At 54.1% G+C, this 21,522-nt stretch overlaps 1 protein-coding gene and 1 long non-coding RNA gene across 50 annotated transcripts in view; both read left to right on the top strand.

Moving 5' to 3' along the window:
* LOC127392005 (putative uncharacterized protein DDB_G0271982) overlaps positions 1-21,522 on the top strand; it is a 158,200-nt gene that overhangs the window by 115,541 nt on the left and 21,137 nt on the right. For 12 of the 49 annotated variants that reach the window (XM_051635350.1, XM_051635335.1, XM_051635343.1 and 9 more), the window contains exon 9: positions 15,989-16,109. In XM_051635350.1, coding sequence (XP_051491310.1) covers positions 15,989-16,109 — 121 coding nt within the window. The other 37 variants (XM_051635384.1, XM_051635378.1, XM_051635379.1 and 34 more) reach the window with 19 other exon arrangements.
* Positions 11,301-12,221, top strand: LOC127392020 (uncharacterized). Its single transcript, XR_007891163.1, has 3 exons — positions 11,301-11,459; positions 11,757-11,913; positions 12,133-12,221. It is a non-coding gene; the product is annotated as an uncharacterized LOC127392020 (long non-coding RNA).

Raw genomic sequence — 21,522 nt, 5'->3', positions numbered from 1 at the left:
CCCGGCAGCGCCCTTCCTTCCTTTGACTCCCCACAGCCCCTGGGCAAAGAGGTCTTTTCCTGACAGCCCTGGTGGTGTGGAGAGCAGCAGGCCGGGCTTGCGGCACAGGGACCGTGGGCCTGCTCTGTCCAGGGGCAGATCCCACCACGTGTGGGGTCAGACGAGACCCGCAGTGTTGCTCTGCACCTCTCTGTGCATCCAAGACTGCAGAGCTTCGTGTTCAGCTCCTCAGCTCTGCGGCGCAGATCCCGCCCGCGTCGGTGAGTGCCAGGAGAGCCCCGGGACACAGAGGCTGCCCAGAGAGATGTCCAGCAGGAGCCTTCTCCAGCAGGGCCGGGCAGGCAGGCTGTGGGCAGCAGCACTTCCCCCTGTTGAGTAAAGTCTCGCTTGCAAACCACTGTGTCTGACTCTGTGGCTCTTTCCTTGGTGGCTGTGACATTGTCACTCAGCAGTGGGTGAGCTTTGGTGGGGCAGGGCAAGGCCGCTGCAGGCAAGAGGGCTGGAGGGCTCGGAGGGTCGCAAGATGACCGACTTGGGCCAGTCTTTTTCCTTGTGGCCATCATTCCTGTCAGGTGCTCTCGGCAGCTCTCAGAGCGGGCCGCCATCCAGGCAGGAGAGGCCTCGGCAACGTTTTGCAGGGATGATGTTTGGGGAAAATGCAAATGTGAATGGCTCTATCTATACAGTCAGAAAGTGTCCTTTAGGGAGGTAATGCAAAAGGTCTTATGCTTTTAAGGGAGAAGTTTAAGGACCAAAGGGAGGAGGGAAGGAAACCTATAGTCATTCCGCCTTAAGAGGTCACGCTGTGTGTGCAAGTATGAGGAGAGGAGTGTGTGTGTGTGTGTGTGTGGTGCTGTTCCCCTGAGGCTTGTCCCCGAGGCAGTTGGTGGCCCCTTCTCGCCAGGCAGGAGGGCAGGTCTGCAGCCCGTGGTGTCGGAGGGGCAGCCTCTCGGCAGCGGGTGCAGCGGCCGTTGGTTTCCCCTCCAGCGGCAGGAAGACGGGGAGGGGGCTCTGGCCCCGACCCCAGGGCTCGGGACCCCGGCACGCTCGGCGCTGAGGCCCAGGCTGGACCCGGGGCAGGCAGGCAGGCAGGGTCCCAGCAGCAGTGTCCGCAGCAGGGGGTGTCCCTCTCAGAAAGCGTCCGAACGGGCCTCAGGGAGGAGGGAAGGGCCCACCTGCTGCCCTCGCCCCTTTGATACCCCCTGACCCACCCGTCCAGTCAGTGTCACTGTCCAGAGCCAAGGAGCGTCCACCAGCCCCAAGTTAGGGTGGCGACTACCAGGGGCACAGGAGGGCTTGTCGCTCCTCCTTTCTGCCCCAGACCACATCCGTTGTATTTTTAACAAATAACTAAGACACAGTATAAATAAAACATTGTAAACATTGAAATTTATCAATCATCTAGTCTAAATCAAACTCTTACTAACATCTCAAACTCTTACTAACATGTCAGACTCCTATTACTTCTGGCAGTCATTAGGTTGCTCAATTGTTATTCTTGAACCGGATGAGAGCATTTGTATTATCATTCACCCTTGGATCCTGAGGTGTTTGTTCTAGTGGGAATCTTTAGAAAAATAGATCATTTAGGGAATTCCCAAATTTGAACCAAATTCCTGTCACTTCAGTGAGTTCTGCAATAATGTTCTTAATTACTGCCATCCAATACAATATATTGCAAACAACAACTCAAAGGCAAGAGCGGTTTGGTGCGAAGGTATCCATCCTACATGGAAATGAGGATTCTTCTTGGCAATTTTCGAATTTGTTGCCATTTCTCTTTATGCCCGACAGGCAGCCTGTCACTTTCCCAGTTATTACTCTCCCAGAAAGGAATCCATTCCACACAGCCTTTAAAAACCGCAAAGGAATCTGTGTAAATGTCCACAGTGTCCTTGGAGGCTTTTTCTTTTACAAAAACATGAAGAACAGCATTCAGTTCTCCCACCTGGGCGCTGCCCTTATCTTGGTTTATGATTTGTCTGCCTGTGGAAGGTTTAACTGCAGCAGACTGGAACAACCAAGTTTTCCCTTCTCTTCGCGACGAAGCATCTGCAAACGAAGCGTTAACCATTTCACTTCTATATTCTGGGGCTTCTTTGATAGGACTGGGAACTTTCCTTTTCAAATCCTTTTCATTTGTAGATTCAATTTGTTGTGGAATATTTAATGGTTTATCTGGGCCTTCTCCAAGTTGGGACAGCCCAGAATAGTACTCAATACGACTATAGCACTTTCTGATTGTACCCTTTTGGGATATTCCTTCTGGAGGGGCCTTTCCAGATAGTACTTGGCTAACTACCTTGAAAGGGCCTCAAAGAATTATGTTTTGTCTTTTAATGATCTTGCTGATTTCTTTTAGTGCTGTACACACTGTTAGCAATCCCTTTTCCAGAATAGAAGATCGGTTTTCTGAATCCTTCAATGCCTGAGAGTAAAAGCCAATTGATCGAGTACTCCCAGTAGGTCCCTGTTGCCAAAAATGATATGGTAAGGCACTGGCTGAAAACCCCCACTCTATGATTACGGGATCCCCTGGGTGAAGGGGGCCCAGAGTTTGGTATGTCTGTGCCTCCAATAATAATGGTTTGAGGGCCTCATCATGAGACTGATCCCATTCCCAGCAGGCACCCTGGGTCATGCCCGTGTTTCTCAGAGGGAAACATTGTTCTTCTGGTGTCCCCAGGAGGAACTTGCAGCCCTTGCCCCTCATCTCTTCCATGAGGCTCCTTGTAAAAAGGGAGTCTCCATCTTCTCGGGGGGCACCCTGTGAGGACTGGCACATGGCAACGAGCTCTGCCCGGAGCCTTCTCTCCTCCAGGCTGAACAGAGCCAGCTCTCCCAGCCTTTCCTCCCAGCCCAGGCTCCCCAGCTGTGGCTGCAGCGCCGCGGGCTGTTCCCTTTTCCCAGGCAGGGCAGCACTAAGCTCAGTGTTTGCCCAGACGCCAGTGGCCGTTGGGGCGGTTCAGCCGCCGTTCCATTCGCTGCTGTTGGCAGCTCCCTGGCAGGCCCAGAAAGGCCCTGGGAGGTCCCTGGACACCATGAAGAAGGCACAGGACTTCAGCAGTGTCCAGAGGAAATGGTGTATTTGTAGGCATCACAGAAGTGTTATCACCAGGGCTGACGGGCTCGGGGGGCGGCTGCGGCTTCGGGCCAGAGGAGATTGTCACAGCTCCTCACGGAGCCACGGCTGTGGGCCCTGCCCTGTGGCGAAGAAGTGCACGCCCTTGGAGTTTCCCAGCATCCCAGACCTTTCTTGTTCTTACAACGAGCTAGTTATACCCTTGGATAAGCTGACGCCAGCATCTTTCCTGTTTGTCAGAGCACCTGTCTGGCAAACAACAACTCAAAGGCAAGTATAGGAGGAGAGAATGTTACAGAGCACCTTGTTTAGGCCATGGGGTGATCAGTCCCACAGAGGTCACAAAGTAACTCCTCCAGAGTCCAGTAGCAGGTTGATCAGGCCTGATCCTGTCACCGAGATGTCTCTGGCTCTTTAAGCTGTCATGAATTGCAGTATATTAACCAACATCACTAGAACAGGTACACAGAAATGTAAACATACACACAAAACTGAAACGCCCATTTACTCAAGATGAATTATCCGTTTTGTACTGATTTTATGTTGTTTTGTCATTTAAATCAGATGCAACCCACGTATTTGAACTCACTGGTGTTTGTAAGGTGAGCTTGACCTCACCAGTATTTGGCAGGTTTGCCAAAACAGTCTGTCCAGGGTGGAGGGGAGTTTTGGATTGTTTAAAAGACCTTTTATTTTCTCCATGACCTTGAGTAGTGTTCAGGCGGGGGTACCAGTTCACCCCCCACCTATTGTTCACAGTAGTGACTGCATCCCTCAATCTTTCATCCCATTTCATGTCCTGTGGGCAAACGAGACTTTTAATTAACCCATTAGTGTGTTCTACTATCCCATTAGCTTGTGGATAATATGGGACAGGAAATGTCAATTTGATACCTTCCCTTTGAGCCCATTGTCGTACAAGATGTGAGGTGAAGTGAGTTCCCTTGTCAGATTGGCTATTTGTGGGTTTAGGTAGAATCCCAAACACTTTTTCTAAGAAGCAAACCGTGTTTTCACCATTTGCCTTCGAAACAGCTTCAGCACAGGTCAATCCTGACACCACTTCCACAATCACAATGATGTATTGTTTGTTTCCTGATCTTCGGAAGGGACCTGCCATGTGGACCACAAGGGTTTTCCTTCCCTGATATGCAGAGTGTCAGTTGTTAGGGGATGTGCCCCCAGTCTAATTTTGCAAAGCTCACATGAGGAAATGACTGTTTGGCACTGCTCGCGGGTGACAGGCCACCCACCAGCTTGTGCCTCTTTGTATAAATAATTTGTTTCAATTCCTGATTTTCTCCTTCTGTGACAGCTGACTGGATTTCCTTCACATCAATTCCAGGTAGCTCATCAACATAGTTATTCCACTTAGTAGCTTCATCCTCTAGAGCGGTTTGGTATCCATCCTACATGGAAATGAGGATTCTTTTTGGCAATTTTCCAAATGTGTTGCCATTTCTCTTTATGCCAGACAGGCAGCCTGTCAATTTCCCAGTTATTACTCTCCCAGAAAGGAATCCATTCCACACAGCCATCCATCCCAAACCTTAGCAGGGTTACTGCCCTGGACCATGGTCTGCTGCACCATCGGCACTGGCCATTTGTCCAGCGGCAACCCAACGAGACACGTGGAAAAGGGGTTTCTTGGAGAGGCAGCAGCCAAACACAAGGCATCTTGTCCGCTCAGGTTTGCCAATGTAATCCATACATTCTCCTCAGGAAGGCGGTTGCCCCAAAGGATTTGGGGCTTTATTCCCATTATTATTAAAACCAAACAACCAATCATGTTCCCAATGGCTGTAAGAGTCAGAATAAAGTCCTTCCCAAGTGTTCTGATGATTTCTCAATTGTCAACAGCATCAGAGGTTTCAGGTGTTTGATGAACAGATGCAGGGCCGGGGCTGCTGTTTGTTGATTGCAGTAAGGGTTCACGAAAGGGCCTCACGTTCTTTGCCGGGATCCATCTAGGGCCTTTCTCTGTGGGAACACAAGCATAACCTCTTCCCCACGTGACAAGAGGATCAGGTCCCATAACCTTACCTGTTTCAGGATCGCGAATCAACACAGGAGCTTTAGTCCGTCCCTCAAGGGAGGCATTTCCATGACAGTGCTGAACTATTGGAGGATTTTCATCTATTAAAGAGCAATTTAAAACATTAAAAACATACCAAGCTTTCTGTAATCGTTCCTCAGGGGTGGCAGTCCCCATTCCCCCTTTCTGTTGTTGTAAAATGCGCTTTAAAGATGATGAGATCGCTCACTCAAAGACTGGCCTGTAGGGGAATGAGGAATACCAGTGATATGTGTTATACCCCATAAGGCAAAGAAGTCATTTGTTGTCTTTGAGACATATGCTGGGCCATTATCTGTTCTAATCTGAGAGAGAAACGCCCAAGGTGGCACAGGCACGCATCAGGTGCTTTCGAACATCACGTGCTTTTTCACCTGTATGACAAGAAGCAAACAAAGCACCAGAGAAGGCATCAATAGAAGAGTGCACATATTTTAACCTGCCAAACTCCAGACAATGTGTAACGTCCGTTTGCCACAATTGTAAACTTTGTAAACCTCTGGGATTCACCCCCCCTGCTACTGAAGGAAAGGAATGTCTTTGACAGTCAGGGCAAACAGCAATAAGATTAGATGCTTGCTGTGAAGAGAGCCCAAACTGTCGTTTTAACCCTCCTGCATTTGGATGAAAAAAGGAATGACTAAGTTTAGCTTGTGCAATGCGATCTGGCAATACCTGTACTGGTAAGGTCATTAAGTCGGCCTGTCGATTTCCTTCTGCAATAAAGCCAGGTAGAGAAGTGTGTGACCTTGCATGCATGATAAAAGAGGGGTGAGGTCACAAATCTAAAAGAAAAATCAATTCCTGTAACAAAAGAAATAAATCAGGATGTGACACATCACGCGATAATGCTGCTTCGGCCCGCTCAACAACTCCTGCAACATAAGCTGAATCAGTGACAAGATTAAGTGGAGTAGACCACCTTCGAAAAGCCCAAACAACTGCAGGTAGTTCCACAATTTGAGGGGATCTGGGAACAGTAGTTATGTCTGAGTCCCATGGATTAGACTGAGAATCCCACCATAAAATGACTGATTTGTGTGACCTCCCAGACCCGTCTGTAAAAACTTTAAGGGCCTGTAATGGCTGGTCACTTCTTTTAGGCATAGGTAAAAAGTTAAAGCCAGTGGTAAAAAGCCTGTGCTGAGGTGGATGGGATGTAAGTTGGCCTGTATCATCTGCCAATGCCATAGCAAACGTGTCTGACCGCTGGTTTAGCCACTGTAGATAAATATTGGTAACAGGCAAACAGATACAGCAGAAGTCCACGCCCGCCAGCAACAACAAACGTTGCCTAGCCTTAACAATCAAAAAGGCAAACATCTCGTGCTGGGTTCAGATAGTTTTTGTTGGCTGATTTGATAAAAAGACCCACTCGATAATGAGCAGGGGATCTGACATTTGAGGATCCCACTGAAATATTAGCGCATGAGGCTGCCGGGCAGGATTGAAAAGAATAAGAGTGTCCCCTTTTAATGGGTCAAAAAAAAAGGGTTAGTTCTGCACTGGAGATTCCTAACAGTGGTCGGTACCCAGTTTTATTGTTCCCAGTCATTCCTGTGCATCATGTAGGCTCTCAATGTTTGCCTTTATCTGTAAGGGCTGAGGGGTTATGGTCTGAGCTCTTATGCGCCAACCTAAAGATTTCCATGGTGTTGTTTTCTGAACCTTTTCTGGCGCAATACAAAGGCCTGCTTTAGGAACAGCAGCCGTGACAAGGGCTAAAGCTTTCTCCATGACTTTCTGGTGTTGTGCAGCCACGAGGATATCATCCATATAAGGATATAATAATTGCATCAGGCCACTGCAGCCCCGAATAGGAACTAAGTACCCTAGCCACATACCACTGACAGATTGTAGGGCTGTTCTTCATTCCCTGTGGCAGAACAACCCAGGGATATCTCTGTAATGGAGCTTGCATCTTGACGCTTGGGGCTGAAAAGGCAAATTTAGGAGCATCGTCCGGATGCAATGGGATATTGAAAAAGCAGTCTTTAAGATCAATAACAGTTAGATGCCAATGTCTGGGAATCATAGTGGGAGAGGGGAGCCCTGGTTGGAGGGCTCCCATATCTTCCATAGCTTCATTAATTTTCTTTAAGTCATGGAGGCAAGCGCCACCTGCCAGTTTGTTTTTTTAATACAAAAACTGGTGAATTGTATGGACTAGTGGAAGGTACAATATGCCCCTCTTTAACTGTTCCATGACAGTTTTGAAGGGCACAAAGCTTTTCTAGTGGTAGGGGCCATTGATCCACCCAAATAGGAGTGTTTGTTTTCCAAGTAAACTGTAGGGTGTCACGCACTTCAATGACCCCCTCTAAAAATGGGTCTGAATGGAAATCCCCCATTGTGATAACACATCATGCCCCCATAAAACCATAGGGACGGGTAATACACAGGGTTTCACAGAGGCCATATGCCCTTCTGGGCTCCGGATTTGAATCAACTCAGTACTCTGGTGGCTTTTGTCAGTTCCCCCTATTCCGGCCAATGCTTGAGATACATTAGCAAGAGGCCATCGTGGGGGCCACTTGGCCTGAGAAATGACTGTTACATCAGCTCCAGTGTCTATTATTCCACTTAATGCTACTTGTTGTCCTTTATAGATAAGGATACATTGACACATAGGGCGTTTTTGTGAAATGGTTTGCGCCCATAAAATCTGTGGGTTCCCTGTAGATCCAAACCCTCCCCGCCTTTGTTGTGGTTGATAGGTGGAAGAAGGGTTTTCCCCTCTAGGAATCAATATCAATTGTGCTATACGACTACCTTTTGGCACTGTACAGGGAGGAAATGGGGTCCATGCCATGATTTTAATTTCTTCATTACTGTCAGAGTCAATGACCCCAGGTAATACAAAGAGTCCTGACAATGATGTAGATGATCTTCCTAACAAAAGTGCCTTCCTATTGGGGAGTAAAGGTCCCGAAACATTTGTTGAAAGTAAATGAACAGAAGAGTCAAGTAACGTTACTTCTTGGGAGGTTGCCAGGTCCAGTCCGGCACTGCCAGCTGTTGCTGGGCGAAGCCTTGAGGCACTGATGCTTCCCTCTGCTGAGACTGTGACATCGGCTGCAGTGGAAGTCCCTGGAAGTTATACTCAGATCAACACCGATTAGTATAATGATGTCCTTTCTGGCATCTCGGACAGATCCCAGGGGCTCTAGGTCTAGCCCCCCCCTTTTGTTGCCGAACAGTCTTTTTTCAGGTGTCCTGGTTTCCCACACCCATAACAATTCCCCAAGCCTGACAGACCTTTCATAGCTGCAAAAGCGGCAGCCATAGCCTCATATTTATGATCTACAGTACCTATCCTGTTACAGGCTTCAACCATCTCAGTCAAAGTAGGATTTTGATTAGGCAAGGAATTCAACAGCTTTTTACAATCAGCATGAGCATTTTCAACAGCTAGCTTTAACAACAATATTTCCCTAGCTTCCAAGTTATCAATTTGACGCTGCAAAGCCTGTTTCAACCTCTCAATAAACTGCATACAAGGCTCTCGGGGTTCCTGAGTAATGGTGGTAAAAGCCTTTTGTAGTCTTTGTGAGTCAGGGACCTTGAGAAAGGCTTTTCTAGCCTCTTCACGAACTGCTTCAAGGGCTTCCTGCGGACAGTCTGGAGCTTGGGTCACCATGTCTGTATGCTGACCCGTGCCAGTAAGGTGTTCAAGGGTAAGCGTGGCCAGTGCTGCTTTGTTATGCCCCGCATATGTTAAGAGGAGGGCCTGAAGCCCCCTCCTCCAATTTGAGTCCCATAACGAATACTGAGTCGGGGTCGGTAGCAGCTGCGTTAAAGACTTTAAATCATGAGGAGTCATTACATACATATCAAACACCGAATTAAGGAGGCTGGCAAAATACGGAGAGGAAAGCCCGTGTTCTGTGACGGTGCGGAGGAGCTCCTTAATGACCGAAAAAGACAGGGCTTCCCATTGCGGATTCCCCCCCCGGGCTTGGTACATGACAGGAGCAACGATTTTCTCAGCAATGTCCAGGTCTCCCTCTTTTAGAGCCTGCCGTCTTATAGAAGCCCACACATCGCGTGGATTGGGGGGATACAGGTCCGGCTCATGCTCCGGGTTGATAGGACCTGGGTCTAGGGGGTTATCTGGAGTATGACCCGCTGCATACGCACCCAAAAGTTTGGAATGTTGGGGCGGATTTTCTGGCATGGGCTCAGTAGGTGATCCCCCTGAGGGTAACAAGGGAGGCACCGTAGGGGTTTCTGCAGAAGCAGTGGCTTGCGGTCCTACGCCCTGTTCTTGGGCTTTCAAAGTCTCAAATATCCCCCTCCACCATGGGAGCAAGCCCTGTGCCTCCACATTCCCGGTTGTTGCTGCATCCCACAATTTAACCCCAACATTGCTCCAAAGTTCCCATGTAAAAATACTAGACGCAATCACGGAGGGTATTTTTATCTGCACCCACTTAAGCATCGCTTTGAGGTCATGCTCGGGAATGTTCCTCCCATGTTTTTAAAGGAGACACTTCATTAAATTATAAACGTCTCTTTCTGGGGGAGATACTTGATTCCCCTTGATCCCCACAGCTCACCTCCCAGCTCCGGAGGGATTTCAGGCCGGCCCGTTCCCGCCTCCTTTCAGCGGCTCATCCAACGTCCCGTGGGGCTCGCCGCAGGGCTGAGCTGGGCGGATCGTCGACCCATCACGTCGGGGTCACCAACTCGTGGCGATTGAGAGACGGGACGCAGCTTGATGCAAGCAAAATGTCATTTATTTTATACACAGGCTGCCTTTTATACACATTTTCACATTTATACAGTGGGCCGCTCCCAACCCCCCCGGCCCAGCAGAGGGGTGCAGCTCATGTCCACGGCGAGGACTGCACGTCCCCAGGGTCCTGCCACAGGGGTTCTGTGGGGACAAGGGAAGGCTGTGCTGGGCAGGGGTGTCAAGGGCTGAGCAGCGGGAGCTGCGTGGGAGAGGGTGAGGGGCTGCTGAGGCCCCGAGCGCAGCCAGCTCCCCCCGAGGGCTGAGCAGCCATCGCCTGCCCAAGCTGCGCAGCCAGGCCAGCCTGCCCTCCCGCCACAGACCTGCCGGGGAAGAGGGGCAGGAAGAAGCAGGGAGGGGCAGCAGGAAGCCCCTCAGCACTTGCAGCCCCGTGTGGGGACGTGGCAGGGCTGAGGCGCGGCCTGGGGAAAGCCCTCCTGCTGAGCAGACCGTGAGCTGGGGGCAGCTCCCTGAGGCCCCTGCCCACTGCAGAGCCCCCCTGGCAGGGGCACGGGTGTGTGCTGCCCCTCTGTGACACGCTCTGACGTCACAATGGGACAGCCCCCATATCCCCAGGCCACCAGCATCCAGCCCACACACCCGAGGCCGGGCCGAGGGGACTCCAGATGCTGGGGCTGCTCTTGCCAGCACTCTGCTTCAGCCGAGCTGCTCTGCAGGGAGGAGGAGCAGGGAGAGAGGCAGCAGCACAGCACGGGGAGCGCTGAAGGGCGCAGCGGACGAGGAGGAGGACGAGAAGGAGGCTTTTGGCGGGAAGCAAGAGAGCCCTTGGCCGCCACCTGCTGCAGTTGTTGACCCGAGCAAGGCTGCAGCTAAGATGGCCACAGAGTGCTTCTTGCCTGCCCGCCTGTGCCCGACAATGCAGAGGATCCAGAGGGCTGGTAAGGAGTGTTGCTGGCTCAAGGGCATCTCTGCCAACAGGCACGGAAAGCCTGAGGGCTGTGGGGGTGGCTGCTCAGGATGGCTGCCTGCAAGAGGGCACCTGCTGGAGCAGCCCTGAGGGCTGAGGGGCGCATCTGCCAGACACGGCTCCTCCTTCTCTCCTGACACGGCCCCTGCCTTCCTGGGGCAGCCCAGGCGCAAGTCCCTGGCCCTGAAGGGCTGCTCTTTGCCTCGGGGAAGGCGCGAAGGTGCTGGTGGGCCACACGGAGTGGCTGGCTTCAGAGATGGGGCACGGGGAAGCTGCTTCCTGCTGGGGAGCCGGCGGCACCTGCTCGGAGCAGCTGAGACCTCTGTGGAGCACAGCACTGTGCCCTTGCTGGCAGGTCAAGCCGCTGCCGGTTTCCCGCAGGAGCGCGGCACAGCCGCCAGGAAAGGAGCCCTCGGGGAGGCAGGCTGGGCTGTCCCGTGCTTCTCCTCGGGGTCTGGAGAGACCACCTGAAACGCTCGTGTGTTTTGGAGACCTATCAGTCCTTGGAGGCGGAGTGGGCTGAAGGGTTTTGAGGTTGCTGCCTCAGAGCGTGACGTGTCCTCCCCTTGTTTTTGCAGCGTTCGACAGGCTCTGGATCAGCATTTCGTTTTACCTCAGCCAACAGCTGGCTCTCCACCAGGTGGGACTTGCCTTCTGCTCCTCCCCTCCCACCCTGATGAAGGCTGACAAAGTCCGGACAGCCCTTTGCCACGGAGTACAGCTGTTCTCCCTGACCTCTCGGCTTCCTCGTGGGCAAAGGGGAGGGAGAGGGACCAGCGCAGACCCTGTTTGTCTTCTCCCAAGGTTTCCAAAGAGCCCCCCTGGCTCTTGGGTTGCTGAGGCCTGGGCAGGGCACTGCGCACCGTCCCCACTCTCTGACCAGCCGTCCAGCTGTCCCTCCAAGACTTCTTCTGACGCACCATCTCCTCTGTTTCAGGATGTCCACATTCCTGGTCTGGGGACATTTGCGGTGGTGAAGAAGGCAGTAGTCAGGACGGGGAAGGATCTGGTGGTTGTGGTGAGACCCGTGTTCCGCCTGTGCCAGACTGTTGCAACGCATTATGGCCTCCGATGCGCTGACACAGCCGCTGCTGGTAAGCAGGCAGGCTGAGAGCAGCACTTGCCCTTGAGCAGAGCGGGGAGGTGGGCTCTGCTGCCCAGAGGGGACTGAGCAGAGGGCGAGCTTCTGGGCAGAGGCTGTGGCAGCCGGGCAGCTCCGGAGCCACCTCTTGCCTGAGGGCCTGGCAGCTGCTGCCTTGGACCGCTGCCTGCTGGGCAGCTCTGCAAGGCCCCCCGTTCCTCTTGTCTTTCAGTTCCTGGACGTCGTAAGCAGCTGCCCTATGCTCGGATCGCCTCAGACGACGGTGTCTTGCAGAGCACGGTGCAGCTTTGCATGGAAAGGACCCTGCGTCTTTTCCACATCTGCCTGCAGACCGGGAAGAACGTTGCCATTGTTTGGCGGGACGTGGGCATGCTGATTGTCCAGGGCAAGGACCTGAAAATGAGCTTTTACAGGGACTTTCTGCGAAGGCTCAACGGGACTGACAAAGCCATGGAAGCTCTTCTCAGGGTAGGATGTTCCTCTTCCCAGCACCACTCTTGGCTCTCCTGAAATGGCTCCTGGGGGCTGGGGGGCTGCTCTCTCCTGGCCTGCCGTGCCTCGCTCAGCCGCTTGGGCTCCTGCTGGTCTGCAGCTCAGCAGGCTCTGGGTAGAGCACTTGATGCGTGCCATGGTCTGGCTGTGCAAGAGACACCCCCAGAGGGGCCTCACCTGGGGACAGAAGGCCAGGCTGATGATGGGCGGTGCTGCTTGCCCCCCTCCTGGGGGGCTGGGTGCAGAGGCACAGGCAGAGCAAGGTTTGCTGAGGCCAGAGCCCTTGGGCTGCTGCAGCTCTTGCCTTGTGTTGCTCCAAGGCGGACTGAGCAGCCAGCCCTTGCCAGTGTCCCCATCTCCTGCCATCTCTCTCCATCCTCCTTGCAGCTGCCAGAGATGAGGGACTCGGTCATCTCAGGCCAAGCCACTGCTGCTTCCCAGACCTCTTCTGGAGATGTTCTCGTCCTGCCAGAGTATGTTTGCTGGAAGGCTGGAAACACAGCGGCACAGGCTGACGGGGCCTCGCCTGCCCCTCCAGGACCTGGACTTCCTGCCCTGGTCCTCCGCCATGGGCTGCCTGGGGTGTCCTTTCTTCAGCCTGCTGCCTTCCTCCTCTTTCCAGGTACAAGCATGAGACCGTGCCTAGGACGGCAACGGTGAGAATAGACCCGGCAGGACGTGTGACGGTTGCCCCAGGGCCAAAACCTGGTGCCAGTGGGAAGACAGGTAAGGGCCCAGCGGGTTGCTGGCAGGTTTCCTTCCTCCAGGTCTGGAGGGGATCAGAGCTGAGGCTGAGCCAGGATGCCTGGAAGAGGGAGAGGCACCTCCTGTGACTCTGGGTAGCTGTTGCGGTGAAGCCTGCAGGGAGCCCTTGTGGAACAAGGTCTGGGGACAGCCCTGCACCTCCAGTGGCCACTGGGACACCTTCCCAGGGGCGTTCAGCCAAAGGGACGAGAAGGACCAGCTTTGTCAGTGTGACAGCAGGCTCCAGCAGACCTGCAGGGCACTCTCGCGGGAACGGGGACACGATAGGCACCCAGAACACCCCCAAGATCCTGTTCTGATCCATTGTCTCCTCTCCTGTTCCCAGAGGAGCTTGCTGAGATGCAGCTCCTTCGTTGGGCAAGCCTTCCTCCAAAGCGGATTCCTGCAGGGCGTGTCAAGGCAGGGCAGGGACAGAAAGCTGGGGGCACGAAGCCTCGTGCCAGGTGAGACGCTTGCGGCCGGGGAGGAGGGTGACCCCGTGTCTCTCCTCCATGGGAGATGTTTCTCCTGGATGCAGAGGCCAGAGGAACTGTGCGTGTGTCTGCAGCCATAGGCCCCTGTTCCTCTTGTTGCTGAGGGAAGAGAGGGCCTAGACCTCAGGCATCCTGAATTGGAGTGGGGCTGCTGGGCACAGCCCAGCCTGACAGCACGGGGTCAGATGCAGCTGCAGAAGCCTCTCCTGCTGCGCTCCTATCAACGCACCCTGGAGCGTCTCTGCAGGCTGATACCGGCCATCCAGGAGAGCTCCGTCAAGGAGAAGGAGAAGGTGAAGGAGAAGGAGAAGAAGAAGGAGAAGAAGGTGAAGGAGAAGGAGAAGGAGAAGAAGGAGGAGAAAGTCCTTGCTTTGCTCACCAACAGAGTGGTGGACTTTGTTGCCAGAGCTATTGAGGAGAGACAAAAGGTAGGTGGGCTGGGCTGCTGCAGGGGGCCTGTTGCACTGGCCTGCAGAGCAGCGTCGCTCCACACCCGCCCCTTCTCACTGTGCTCTGCCTGTGTGTTCTTGGCACCCGCGGCCAGTTGCTTTGGTGCTTCCTGGGAGAGAAGTGGGCTACTCTGTCCTTGGCAAACGCACTTTTCACTCCGCTGGCCTGATGGGCCACAGCCAGAGGCCTCCCTTGGGGGTGTTTCTGTGTGCAAGGTGACTGCAAGGCTTGTCTGGGGTGGCCAGCTGCCAGGTGGCTTTTAGCCTGCTGGTCGCTTCGCTCCCTGCTCATTCCCAACAGGCTCTTTGCTGGAGCCTGCAGGAACCCAGGGGGTAGAAAGGCAGACAGAAGGGGCGGAAGGGAGAGTGGGAATGAAAAGCACTCAGCCCTCTGCAGGGCAGACTAATGCTGCCTGCTGTTACATTTTGGTGGTCTTGCAGAGTAAACAGGTCAAGAAGAAGAAGAAGCTGCCACCACACATCTTGAAATACCTGAAGGAAGAGGAGGCAAAGAAGAAGAGAGAGCTGGCAGAGAGCAGGAGAAGAAAGAGAAGCCAGTCAGCGACCCGAACGAAGGCTAAGGGAGACCCGAAGACCAAGAGGGGCCAGGTACTTGGAATTCCAGCAGGAAAAGAACACTCTCTGCTGCAGGGGGACTGGCCTTGCAAGGTGCCTGTGGCATCCAAGCCTTGGTAGCAGCAGTGCTGCAGCAGTGCCGGCTGGCTGACAGCTGCCTTTCCGGAGCAAGAGGGGTGCCAGGTGGCTGTAGTGAACCCCCGCTGACACTCAGGCGTCACCCCAAGGACATGCTGAGGTCCTCCTCCTGGATTTCCCCGTCCCACTAGGGTCCCTGCCAGCAGGGTCTGGGGGTGGGCGTGCTGGGAAGCAGCACCTGGCGAGTGCGGGGCTGTTGTCTGAGAGTCTCTCCTGTGCAGGAATCCAGTTCCCCATTGCCAGCCGGGCGACCATCAGCCAGGAAGCCATCACCCCGGCAATCACCAGCCGGGCGACCAGCAAGAAGGCAGCCATCAGCCCGGCAGTCACCAGCCAGGAAAGCACCAGGCAGGCCAGCACCAGCCGGGCAACCGTCAGCTGGGAAACAGTCAGCCAGGAAACCATCAGCCAAGCCTCCATCAGCCAGGCAACCCTCAGCCAGGCAACCCTCAGCCCGCCCTGCCTGTCCCAGGCAGAAGAGGGATTGCGGAGCTGACCTCCTGGAGAGGATGTTGGGGCAGCGGCAAGGGGCCAAGGGACATCCAGGCAGGGTGCAGCAGGACAACCGTGTCCCCCCAAAGCGGTAAGAGTGCGTCAGCTCCAGCCAAGGCCTGGGGCAGTGGGGTGCTGCTGAGCTGCAGGCGGGGCGCCAAGGAAGCCAAGGCCTGAGCCCCGGGGCTGCACAGAGCAGCTGGGCAGCTCTCCAGCCGTGGGAATGAGCTGGGCACAGCCGGACGGCAAGGGCCAAGGCAGGATGCTGGCGACTCCTGCTGCCTGGAAGGGGCTGTGGGGCCAAAGGGGGCACCAAGCGTGCGTGGGGCTGGGTGCGGGAGGAGAGAGGCAGGAGGGTCACAAGCCTCGGTCCTTGCTGTTGCAGGAGCCTTTCCCCGCGGACACAGCGCGTCCTGCTGCAGGTGGTGACGTGCATCCTGGGGCAGGTGGCCCGCAAGCGCAGGGGCCAGAGGGACGAGCAGAGGGATCTGCAGGAGAAGCTCAAGTGGTAAATCATCCCTCCCGAGGCGGGCGGGGCTTCCTCTGGCGCAGCTTCCTCGGCGGGGCTCAGAGGGGCTGTTGGTGGCCCCGGGCTCTCGGCAGGCGCCCAGCCCGGCAGCCCCGGCTGGGCAGCGCTCTGCCTCCCTGCGCTCAGCCCACTCTCTCCCGCTCTGTGTCGCAGCGAGCTGGCGGTGCTGCAGTGGAGCCGGGCGAGGGACGAGCCGCAGAGCAGCCAAGACCTGCAGGCAGCTGGAGCCCGACCCGCAGCCCAGGCTGGGCCAGGGCAGAGGAGCGCAGGAGCGGTACGTGGCGTGGGCTGGTGGGGCTGCAGCCGCCCGGGGAAAAGCACGGCTGCACGGCTCGGGTGTCTTCCAAGAGTGTGTCGTGTGTCAGCTCCAGAAGCCGCCCAGGACTTGTTGCCCTGCTGGTGTTTGTCCCGGCAGCGGCCCTGCCAGGCGTGTCTGGCACAGCCAGCAGCTGGGCTGCTCTCAGCCCCGGGGCACTTGGCTGCGGGGCCGTTGCAGAGAGGCTCTGCAGTCGGGCCTGCGAGCAAAGCAGGGGCAAGAGGGAGGCAGGGAGGGAGGGGGAGAGCTCAAGTGGCCCCAGCCTCCTGCGGGGAGACTAAGGCTGCTGCTGCTGCTGCTGCTTTGCCCTGGCCCTGCAGGCACAGCCCCGCACCTGCACGGAGGAGGAGAGACAGAAGCTCTGGGACTCCTTGCGCAAGAAGTACCAGCAGAAGGCAAGGCAAAGGAAGAGAGAGCCATGGAAGCCCTGAAGGCTGCAGAGAGCAGGGAGAGCCATGGCATGCCCAGGTGCTGCAGGCAGGGAAAAAGAGCTGGGAGAAGAGCTTTGGTCTCCTGCCGGGGAGCCAAGGCGGGAAGGCAGGCTCAGCCCCCGGTGCCAGGTGCCCCTCTGCAGCCCCAAGCAGAGCTGGCTCTCAGGGAGCTGTGGGGTTGGATGGCAGCCTGGGGGTGTTTGGGAGAGGGGAGAGGCGGGAGGGTCTCAGCTGAGGTGTCAGACTTTGTCCTTTTGCCTTTCTCCGTGGGCAGAGCAGCCACCCGTCTCCTCCGGAAGGCAGAGGGAAGAGCCCATTGCCCTGGTGCTGAGGAGGACTCCCTCAGGTAAAGATCTCTGAAGATGGCAGGTGTTTGCCCTGCCCGGCAGCGCCCTTCCTTCCTTTGACTCCCCACAGCCCCTGGGCAAAGAGGTCTTTTCCCGACAGCCCTGGTGGTGTGGAGAGCAGCAGGCCGGGCTTGCAGCACAGGGACCGTGGGCCTGCTCTGTCCAGGGGCAGATCCCACCACGTGTGGGGTCAGACGAGACCCGCAGTGTTGCTCTGCACCTCTCTGTGCATCCAAGACTGCAGAGCTTCGTGTTCAGCTCCTCAGCTCTGCGGCGCAGATCCCGCCCGCGTCGGTGAGTGCCAGGAGAGCCCCGGGACACAGAGGCTGCCCAGAGAGATGTCCAGCAGGAGCCTTCTCCAGCAGGGCCGGGCAGGCAGGCTGTGGGCAGCAGCACTTCCCGCTGTTGAGTAAAGTCTCGCTTGCAAACCACTGTGTCTGACTCTCTGGCTCTTTCCTTGGTGGCTGTGACATTGTCACTCAGCAGTGGGTGAGCTTTGGTGGGGCAGGGCAAGGCCACTGCAGGCAAGAGGGCTGGAGGGCTCGGAGGGTCGCAAGATGACCGACTTGGGCCAGTCTTTTTCCTTGTGGCTTCATTCCTGTCAGGTGCTCTCGGCAGCTCTCAGAGCGGGCCGCCATCCAGGCAGGAGAGGCCTCGGCAACGTTTTGCAGGGATGATGTTTGGGGAAAATGCAAATGTGAATGGCTCTATCTATACAGTCAGAAAGTGTCCTTTAGGGAGGTAATGCAAAAGGTCTTATGCTTTTAAGGGAGAAGTTTAAGGACCAAAGGGAGGAGGGAAGGAAACCTATAGTCATTCCGCCTTAAGAGGTCACGCTGTGTGTGCAAGTATGAGGAGAGGAGTGTGTGTGTGTGTGTGTGTGTGGTGCTGTTCCCCTGAGGCTTGTCCCCGAGGCAGTTGGTGGCCCCTTCTCGCCAGGCAGGACGGCAGGTCTGCAGCCCGTGGTGTCGGAGGGGCAGCCTCTCGGCAGCGGGTGCAGCGGCCGCTGGTTTCCCCTCCAGCGGCAGCAAGACGGGGAGGGGGCTCCGGCCCCGACCCCAGGGCTCGGGACCCCGGCACGCTCGGCGCTGAGGCTCAGGCTGGACCCGGGGCAGGCAGGCAGGCAGGGTCCCAGCACCAGTGTCCGCAGCAGGGGGTGTCCCTCTCAGAAAGCGTCCGAACGGGCCTCAGGGAGGAGGGAAGGGCCCACCTGCTGCCCTCGCCCCTTTGATACCCCCTGACCCACCCGTCCAGTCAGTGTCACTGTCCAGAGCCAAGGAGCGTCCACCAGCCCCAAGTTAGGGTGGCGACTACCAGGGGCACAGGATGGCTTGTCGCTCCTCCTTTCTGCCCCAGACCACATCCGATGTATTTTTAACAAATAACTAAGACACAGTATTAATAAAACATTGTAAACATTGAAATTGATCAATCATCTAGTCTAAATCAAACTCTTACTAACATCTCAAAGTCTTACTAACATGTCAGACTCCTATTACTTCTGGCAGTCATTAGGTTGCTCAATTGTTATTCTTGAACCAGATGAGAGCATTTATATTATCATTCACCCTTGGATCCTGAGGTGCTTGTTCTAGTGGGAATCTTTAGTGAAGTCGTCTCACTCGAGCACAGTTTATCCACAAAGGACATATGCTGGCTATACACGGATACAAGATTATGAATAGAATAATTGCAGTTATTATAACACAAACTCAGTTTTCAATCCTAGTGGAAAAAAGGAAAGAAAAATAGATCATTTAGGGAATTCCCAAATTTGAACCACGTTCCTGTCTCTTCAGTTAGTTCTGCCATAATGTTCTTAATTACTGCCATCCAACAATATATTGCTAACAACAGCTCAAAGGCAAGTATAGGAGGAGAGAATGTTACAGAACACCTTGTTTAGGCCATGGGGTGATCAGTCCCACAGCGGTCACAAAATAACTCCTCCAGAGTCCAGTAGCAGGTTGATCAGGCCTGGTCTTGTCACCGAGATGTCTCTGGCTGTTTAAGCTGTCATGATTTGCAATATATTAACCAACATCACTAGACACAGGTACACAGAAATGTAAACATACACACAACATGAATTATCCGTTTTGTACTGATTTTATGTTGTTTGTCATTTAAATCGGATGCAACCCATGTATTTGAATTCACTGGTGTTTGTAAGGTGAGCTTGACCTCACCGGTATTTGGCAGGTTTGCCAAAACAGTCTGTCCAGGGTGGAGGGGAGTTTTAGATTGTTTAAAAGACCTTTTATTTTCTCCATGACCTTGAGTAGTGTTCAGGCGGGGGTACCCGTTCACCCCCCACCTATTGTTCACAGTAGTGACTGCATCCCTCAATCTTTCATCCCATTTCGAGTCCTGTGGGCAAACGAGACTTTTAATTAACCCATTAGTGTGTTCTACAATCCCATTAGCTTGTGGGTAGCATGGGACATGAAATGTCAATTTGATACCTTCCCTTTGAGCCCATTGCCGTACAAGATGTGAGGTGAAGTGAGTTCCCTTGTCAGATTGGCTATTTGTGGGTTTAGGTAGAATCCCAAACACTTTTTCTAAGAAGCAAACCCTGTTTTCACCATTTGCCTTCGAAACAGCTTCAGCACAGGTCAATCCTGACACCACTTCCACAATCACAATGATGTATTGTTTGGTTCCTGATCTTCGGAAGGGACCTGCCATGTGGACCACAAGGGTTTTCCTTCCCTGATATGCAGAGTGTCAGTTGCTAGGGGATGTGCCCCCAGTCTAATTTTGCAAAGATCACATGATCCCTTTCACCTACACTGCTCTCCAGCAGGTCAGCCCCCAACCTGTACTGGTACATGGCATTTTTCTTCCCCAAATGCAAAACTCTACACTTGCCCTTGTTGAACTTCATCAGGTTTTTCCCCGCCCAACTCTCCAGCCTGTCTAGGTCTCTCTGAATGGCAGCACAGCCTTCTGGTGGGTCAGCCACTCCTCCCAGCTTGGTGCCATCAGCAAACTTGCTGAGGGTACATTCTGTACCCTCATCCAGGTCGTTGAGGAAGATGTTGAACAACACCGGTCCCAGTACTGACCCCTGAGGGACTCCACTAGTCACAGGCCTCCAACTAGATTCTGCCCCGTTGACTACAACTCTCTGACTTCTACCTTTCAAGCAGTTCTTGATCCACCTCACTGCCTGATCATCAAACCCATACGTGATCAACGTATCTACAAGGATGCTGTGGGAGACGGTGTCAAATGCTTTACTGAAATCAAGATAGAGCACATCTACCGCTCTACCATCATCTATCCACCTAGTAATTTCCTCATAGAAGGCTATGAGGTTAGTCAAACACGACTTACCCTTGGTAAAACCATGTTGACTGCTCTTGATGACCCCCATGTCCTTGATATGTCTAGAGATAGTGCCAAGGACAAGTTGTTCCATCACCTTTCCAGGGATGGAGGTGAGGCTGACCGGTCTATAGTTACCCGGGTCCTCCTTCTTGCCCTTCTTGTAGACTGGAGTGACATTTGCTATCCTCCAGTCCTCAGGCACCTCTCCTGTTACCCATGACTTACCGAAGATGATGGAGAGTGGCCTAGCAATGACCTCCGCCAGCTCCCTCAGCACCCTTGGATGCATTTCATCTGGACCCATCGATTTATGGATGTCCAGATTACTCAACTGATCCCTAACCCAATCCTCATCTACCTGGGCAAACTCCTCCTTTATCTTGACTTCTTCTGGGGCTATATGAGACTGGGGCTCATGGGGAAAGCCTGCAGGAGTAAAGACAGAGGCAAAGAAGGCATTCAGCACCTCTGCCTTCTTTATATCCTCTGTCACCAGGGCACCCGCCTCATTCAGCAGTGGGCCTATATTGCCTCTGGTATTAGTTTTGGTGGCTATGTATTTGAAAAAGCCCTTTCTATTGTCCTTAACCCGACTTGCAAGGTTACGTTCCAAGGAGGCCTTAGCTTTCCTAGTTGCCTCCCTACATTCTCTGACAACAGTCCTATATTCCTCCCAAGTGACCAGCCCCTCCTTCCATGATCTATAGATTTTCCTTTTCCACTTGAGTATGCCCAGCAGTTCCTTTTTTAACCACGCTGGTCTCCTAGCTCCCTTACTGGATTTGCTACCCAGTGGGACACACTGATCCTGTGCTTGCAAGAAGTGGTCCTTGAATGTTGACCAGCTATCTTGAGCCCCTTTACCCTCCAGCACCCTGTCCCTTAACAATTGATTGAGGAGGCCGAAGTTTGCTCTGTGGAAGGCCAGGGTTCTGGTCCTGCTGGGTATTCTGTTCCTCCCACACAGGATCCTGAACTCCACCATCTCATGGTCACTGCAGCCAAGGCTGCCATTGACCACCACTGCTTCAACAAGGCCCTCCTTGTTGGTGAGCACAAGATCCGGCAGCGCTCCTCTTCTAGTCGGCTTGTCCACCATTTGCATTAAGAAGTTGTCATCAATGCATTGGAGGAACCTCCTGGACTGTGCAAGGCTGGCTGTGTAAGTCTTCCAGCAGATATCGGGATAGTTAAAGTCTCCCATGAGGACCAAGGACTGTAGTTGTGAGGCTGCTTTCAGCTGCCTGTAGAAAGCCT

Source organism: Apus apus, chromosome 18 (assembly GCF_020740795.1).
Source record: "Apus apus isolate bApuApu2 chromosome 18, bApuApu2.pri.cur, whole genome shotgun sequence".
Classification (NCBI taxonomy): Eukaryota; Metazoa; Chordata; class Aves; order Apodiformes; family Apodidae; genus Apus; species Apus apus.
The sequence above is the reverse complement of the archived record's forward strand: the minus strand, read 5'-3'. Positions and strand labels throughout refer to the sequence as shown.